Genomic DNA, 6,983 nt, shown 5'->3' on the forward strand with positions numbered 1-6,983 from the left:
TCGATATTTTTGACTTTATCAGAAATTTTCTCGATAACTATTCATCGTAGAGCACTGAAATTTTTAATATATGTCAGAAAATTTAATTTTCTATCTAACGGTACCAAATATAAGAGGATATCTCTAATAAGTCCGGAGTTATTGCCATTAAACCGCTCCGGGTGCCAAAAATCGACCAAAATTTCGACAAAAATCAAAAAAAAAAAATAACTTTTAAATTGATCCATTTAACGTTTTTTACATTTCTAGAGGTCTTAAAGACTCAAATAAGTGCATAAAATGTTATTGGGTCAAGTTTAAAAATCAAAATTTGTTCTTTGGCTCATGTCCCGTCAACTGGAGTCATATTAGGTTAACCTCCAATTTCTTTTTTTTTTTTTTTTAAGTCCCACTTTTCACGATTGAGCTTTGGGACCTTTATAGTTTCATATAGAATCTAAATTAAGACTCACCACTAGTTTTTGGTCGGGCCAAAATTTCATATATTTTGTAATTTTTTGAACTTTCAAAGTTGTTTTAAGCCTATAATATTAATTGACAAGACTGAGAAAAATTACAAGAATCAAATGGTAAACCCCCAAAAAAATTAGTCTGACACAAATTAATTCAATATCTCGGTTTTTAGTGGACCAAAAAATTTCAAATTATGGAATTCTTTTCTTCACACATAACCCTACTATATGATGTAAAACAAATTGCATTGCATAAAAAACATTTTAGGGGTGGATTTTTCAAACCAATAATAACCCTATCGTGTCACCCCTCATACATCTCGGCTAAAAGCATAGATTTTAAAAATATAAAATAAAGTAGGTATTTTGTTTTTCCTAAGCGAGATACGAAAATGACCCTCGCCAAAGTCAAATTTGACTAAACCATTCGATAGACCCTTTCATTGCGCATCTTTTTTTACATACTTCATTTTTACGTGCGACTCATACTTTTCGAGAAATGTACGTTAGAAGTTTCCAGATTTGAATTTGCGCGCTTCATTGCAATTAATTAAGGTTGGTAGTAGTCGGCATACATACGTACATGCGTGTACTTATAGTTGCATATGTTTTGGGGTTCTAAATCCGGTTTAAGGTAATTAAAATAAAACAATTGTTTTTTATTAGAAACCAATTAAGACACAGTTCATTTTTTTTAATTATATTCAAAAAGTCCCAACTATCTTGTTACTTTTTTAAATAATCAAGCTTTGTAAATTAGAACAAATCGATAAAAATGTGTCGTTTTAGTTCGTTTTTTTGAACTAAAAGTAAAGATGCAATAAATCCACAATAAAAATTGATTGATCATCTTATTATTTATTATTTCAAAATGAAAAACAAGCAAGTTTAAAAAAAAATATTCAGGGTGACTCATTTAAAACGATTCAATTTCAACACAATAGGTGTATACGAGGAGCCGTTAATCTAAAAATAATGTGTACAACTAATTCCAAAGAAAATCCACTGAAATTTCAGTAATTGCAAAGAATTCCACCAAAATTTCTTTTGTTCTCAGCCGAGGGGACGATTGAAATCTTTTGTAATTATTTAGAAGTTTAGAATTACTGAAATTATTTGTAAATTACTAGATTTTTTTTGAAATTACATGATTTTTTTTAGAATTATCGGAGATGATTTTTTTACGTTGAATAAATTTGGATTTACAGGAATTATTGTGAAATTACAAAAAATAAGTCGAAATTATTTCAAAATTATAGGAATTAATCTGAAAATGAGGAGCCGTTCATTTGACAAAATTGCATACAACTAATTCCGATTCGAAAAAAATTCTACCGAAATTTCAGTAATAACAAAGAATTCTACCAAAGGTCTAGTTATTCCAGTAATCCATTTTCAAAACAAAAATTCCAGTAGGTAATTCACAAATAATTCTCGTAATTCCAAAAAATCTAAAGATAATTGTAATAAAACCAGACTTTTGGACCACATGTATATTATCATAGTCCGAAAAAACTCATTTTGTTGGCTATTTTTATGCGCATATCCAAAAAAGTAATATTTCGCAGCAGTGTGCCACTTGTATCAGGCCGGGAACATAAAAAGGCACTAAAACCAATGTCTTTCATGCATGGTTGCCAACACACGTCCTTGAAAAATAAATGTGGGTCAGGAGGTCAACGCGCTCGCTCTTTCGCCGCACCGTCTGCGTCCCCATCAGCCACCAGGTAATCAGAACAATAAGAAACAACCCCATTTCCAACATTTCTTATTGATCACTGTTTCTAATATCATGCTTATGTTTTCCTGTTCCAGGTGAAACGCCATTAACAGGTGTCTCCCTGAATAGCCACCTGTTACACCGGAAACGCCTTCATCGCAAAAAAGACACCGGAAACTGGCCACCACCACGCCTACCCCGTGAAAAATACACACAAGTCAAGCTGTCTCTCTTCGATTGGGGTGAAGTCTTTTGATTTTTTTTTGAAGCACACCAAGGGGGACCTACCGAACATTTAATATCACGGTTTGTTGACAGCCTCCGATGGAAGGATTTAGCCGGTTCTGTCTCGCCGTCGCTCTCGGAGGATTCTTCGCCGCCTCCTGGAGACCGTCCAGCCAAATTCTTCGCACTTTTACCACCCGACGCCATACTACAATGCCGACATTTCTTTATTTATAAACACGACGCCCCCGACGCACACGACGCCCGACAGGTGGCGCTTTAATTGGGGCAAACGCCGGGAAGTAACAACACAAAGTTGGAAAAATCTAGTAAATTTAAGTTTATTATGTTGCATTACTACTTTAGTAATTTTAATGAGTTTAAACTTGCTACATGAAACAAGAACTCATTTTTTGTTATTTCAAAGTCGGGAAGTTTTAGCAAGATTTAGTTGGCATGTTGGCAAGACTGAAATTACAGTCGACCGAAAATTTGCTGCTCGTGTTGCGTTGTGGCATTTCCCCCACCACTCTCGTTTCGTGCAGCCAGGTTCACACTCGAAAAATTATTGGAATGTTATTATAATAAAGCATAATATTTTACAAAACATGGAAAAATAAGCATTTTCAATTGCAAATGACTATTGTAGATAGTTTTTTGAATGTAATTCTGTCATGAATAACAATTTCAATGAATTATATTGTTGCAACTGTGCGATTCAAGGTCAAATATATTTCACTTATGCATTGTTAATTTTATTTTTTCAAGTGTCATCCCGTGTATCGATTTTTTTCATTTTTGCAGGAAATAAAGCTTATTAAAAGGGCATTTGACCGTAAAAAAATGGTGGGGTTGCAATGGCTTTTTAGGGCTGCAATGAATTTTTTTCGTTTTCTCAAAATTTGTTTGTGATACAAACTTTATTTTTTTCAAGTGTCATCCCGTGTATCGATTTTTTTAATTTTTGCAGAAAATGAAGCTTATTAAAAGGGCATTTGACCGTAAAAAATGGTGGTGTTACAATGGATTTTTAAGGCTGTAATGAATTTTTTTCGTTTTCTCAAAATTTGTTTATGATACAAACTTTATTTTTTTCAAGTGTCATCCCGTGTATCGATTTTTTAATTTTTGCAGAAAATGAAGCTTATTAAAAGGGCATTTGACCGTAAAAAAATGGTGGGGTTACAATGGCTTTTTAGGGCTGTATTGAANAGGGCTGTAATGAATTTTTTTCGTTTTCTCAAAATTTGTTTATGTTACAAACTTTATTTTTTTCAAGTGTCATCCCGTGTATGGATTTTTTTTTATTTTTGCAGAAAAAGAAGCTTATTAAAAGGGCATTTGACCGTAAAAAAATGGTGGGGTTACAATGGCTTTTTAGGTCTGTAATGAATTTTTTCCTTTTCTCAAAATTTGTTTATGAAACAAACTTTATTTTTTTCAAGTGTCATCCCGTGTATGGATTTTTTTCATTTTTGCAGAAAATGAAGCTTATTGCAAGGGCATTTGGCCGTAAAAAAATGGTGGGGTTGCAATGGCTTTTTAGGGCTGCAATGAATTTTTTTCCTTTTCCCAAAATTTGTTTATTATACAAACTTTATTTTTTTCAAGTGTCATCCCGTGTATCGATTTTTTTCATTTTTGCAGAGAATGAAGCTTATTGAAAGGGCATTTGACCGTAAGAAATGGTGGGGTTCCAATGGCTTTTTAAGGCTATAATGAATTTTTTTCGTTTTCTCAAAATTTGTTTGTGATACAAACTTTATTTTTTTCAAGTGTCATTCCGTGTATCGATTTTTTTCGTTTTTGCAGAAAATAAAGCCTATTAAAAGGGCATTTGACCGTAAAAAAATGGTGGGGTTGCAATGGCTTTTTAGGGCTGTAATGAATTTTTTTCCTTTTCCCAAAATTTGTTTATTATACAAACTTTATTTTTTTCAAGTGTCATCCCGTGTATCGATTTTTTTCGTTTTTGCTGAAAATAAAGCCTATTAAAAGAGGCTGTAATGAATTTTTTTCGTTTTTTCAAAATTTGTTTATGAAACAAACTTAATTTTTTTCAAGTGTCATTCCGTGTATCGATTTTTCTCATTTTTGCAGAAAATGAAGCTTATTAAAAGGGCATTTGACCGTAAAAAAATGGTGGGGTTGCAATGGCTTTTTAGGGCTGTAATGATACGAACTTTATTTTTTTCAAGTGTTATCGATTTTTTTAATTTTTGCTACCTTCACCGAGGTAAGTTTTAGTCAATACACAAATTCAATCATGCTGGATTTAAAAGTTTGGGGAGTTGGTGTTGCCCAGTTGGTGTCCCTGACGTGCGGCGTTGCCGTGTGTGTGTTTCAAAGGATGTTTTGGTGGCGTCATTTTCGTGAAAAACCTTAAACGATGAGTTTTTCCAGCGACGAGGTGAATTTCCTCGTTTATAGATATTTGCAAGAATCGGGTGAGTAGGCTGTGTCCGACATAACCACATTTTTTGCTTTGTTATTGTCAGGTTTTCAACACTCTGCATACACTTTCGGTATTGAATCGCATATTTCCCGATCAAACATCAATGGGGCCCTTGTGCCCCCCGCTGCACTTCTCAGTATTCTCCAAAAAGGTTTGCAATACACCGAAGCCGAAATCAGTATAGGGGAAGATGGACTGGAACAAAGACTAGTTGAGAGTTTGAGTTTAATCGATGCTGTGATGCCTGATGTGGTGGCGAGTCGCCAAAACCAGCAAAATGCCCAGAAACAGCCCATCAAGGCTGAAATCACTGACACAAACGGCGAGGAAGGTGAGCCCCAATTCCCAAAACAACCCCAATTCAACTAACTTAAATTGTAGCTGTAGTCTCCACACAGAACGAAAACATGGAAGTGGACACATCGATTGAGATTCCTACTTCGAAAGCCACTGTTTTGCGGGGGCATGAATCAGAAGTCTTCATTTGTGCTTGGAACCCCACTACGGATTTGTTAGCTAGTGGGTCTGGGGACAGCACAGCCCGGATTTGGGACATGTCCGACAACACCGCGAGCCCCAATCAATTGGTTTTGAGGCATTGCATCCAGAAGGGTGGGACTGAAGTGCCCAGTAACAAGGATGTTACATCTCTAGACTGGAATGTTAGTACCGTAATATCGTTTTTTTCTAATTTGTGTTTATTAACGTCTCCAGTAGGAGTGCAAACTAAATTCTAAAATTGAAAATTTTATTTTTAATGACAGACGGCAGAAATGAGTCAAAAAATCAGGTGGGCGTCGAGTGTTACCAACTAACACAAAATTCTCTAGACGACAAAAATATATATTTTTATTTAAAATAAGAAAAAAGGGGGCGTAAATTAGAAAAAATAGCATAAAATAGTCGTTTTTTAATTAAAATGACAAATTAATCTGGATTGAGTTTACCAAATGGGGTTTTTGTTTTTGTTTGATTACTTACCTACATGACTGACATTTTATTCGTTTTTTTCACTGTTTTTGTTGCTTGTTCGTTATTCCCAGTATTTTTTCAAATTATAATTAAAAGTAGTTGTCTTCAGAACCCCAGATTTCTTTTTGTTGTTCCTGTTTTAGGTTAATGGAATGTTTCCGCATATTTTCACATTACACTTTTGTATTTTTCTGTTTTTTGTTTGTTTACTATTTTCTTGTTTCATTTAATCTTCCTGTTTAGTTATATTAAATTACTTTCAGGTTTTCTGTTTTTTCGATTTTTTTGACTATTTTTATCCATTTTTGATACTACTGTCCTACATTCTTCTAATTTTAAGTCCAATATTCGTTTTTGCATATTGTTATTCCTTTTTATGTTGTGCTTTCTTTTTACTCGTTTTTAACATTCTTGTTTCCAATTTTTCAACTTTATTTCTTTCTTTCTTATTTTTTGTAAATTCTATCTTAAATGTTTTTTTTTTAAACTTTCTTTCAAATCAGTTTTGTCATTAAATTTGTTCTGCTTTCGCAAATTATCTTATTCTGATATTTTTTGTTTTTGGTTTGCTTTTAAATTAACTAATGACAAACTGAAACAAAGTATCTAAACAAAATGAATACTATATTGTATTAATTTTGCAAAAAAACTTTTAAATTATCAGAAAATTTGATGGAAAAAGTAAATCATCTGTTTTTATTTTTTTAATAATGAATTTAAATTAATTTTTTTTTCTCAGTGGATTCAAAAAAAATACAGATTAAAGATTTTATACGACTTTCAAAAAAATTTTCGCCTGACTTTCTTGAAGAGTGTGAGCCATTGTCGCGAAATGTCAACAACTGTCAGAAGTGTCAAATTGAATTATTGAAATCCAACGCATTCTTTGTGATTTTTTTTTTAAACGCTAATTTAGGCACTTTTAGACCTTTTTTCTCTATGAAACTCTACTACTTTGTAGAATTATGATTAAATTTTTGTTTTTTTACTTTTACTCAATCTTTTGCCGTTTTCTACTTTTAGTGCTTCCAAATTTTCCAACAATTTCCAGGAAAAAACAATTGCTATCGCGTGACAAAGATGGCTAAATTAACGTTTTGTGAATGTGAAAGCGTTCAAGCTATCACGTTTTAGTAATAGATAATAATGTTTTATAACA

The 6,983-nt window shown here is 32.9% G+C and overlaps 2 protein-coding genes and 1 long non-coding RNA gene across 3 annotated transcripts in view; 2 read left to right on the plus strand and 1 right to left on the minus strand.

The window, feature by feature from the left end:
* Nucleotides 1–2,678, minus strand: part of LOC123013365 (diacylglycerol kinase eta) — a 104,070-nt gene extending 101,392 nt beyond the window's left edge. Inside the window, exon 1 of the mRNA XM_044411838.1 lies at nt 2,461–2,678. Coding sequence (XP_044267773.1) covers nt 2,461–2,604 — 144 coding nt within the window. The 5' untranslated portion in view covers nt 2,605–2,678. The remainder of the gene's footprint in view (nt 1–2,460) is intronic.
* On the plus strand, nt 2,080–3,145 carry LOC123013366. Its single transcript, XR_006413264.1, has 2 exons — nt 2,080–2,179; nt 2,268–3,145. It is a non-coding gene; the product is annotated as an uncharacterized LOC123013366 (long non-coding RNA).
* A 1,537-nt stretch (nt 3,146–4,682) lies between these two features.
* LOC123012783 (F-box-like/WD repeat-containing protein TBL1XR1) overlaps nt 4,683–6,983 on the plus strand; it is a 9,451-nt gene continuing 7,150 nt past the window's right edge. The window contains exons 1-3 of the mRNA XM_044410915.1: nt 4,683–4,844; nt 4,896–5,183; nt 5,234–5,514. Of these exons, the coding sequence (XP_044266850.1) occupies nt 4,787–4,844; nt 4,896–5,183; nt 5,234–5,514 (627 nt within the window). The 5' untranslated portion in view covers nt 4,683–4,786. The remainder of the gene's footprint in view (nt 4,845–4,895; nt 5,184–5,233; nt 5,515–6,983) is intronic.

This window comes from Tribolium madens, unplaced genomic scaffold (genome assembly GCF_015345945.1).
Source record: "Tribolium madens isolate multiple individuals breed KSU strain unplaced genomic scaffold, Tmad_KSU_1.1 Scaffold_96;HRSCAF=242;Tcas5.2_LG5, whole genome shotgun sequence".
NCBI lineage: Eukaryota > Metazoa > Arthropoda > Insecta > Coleoptera > Tenebrionidae > Tribolium > Tribolium madens.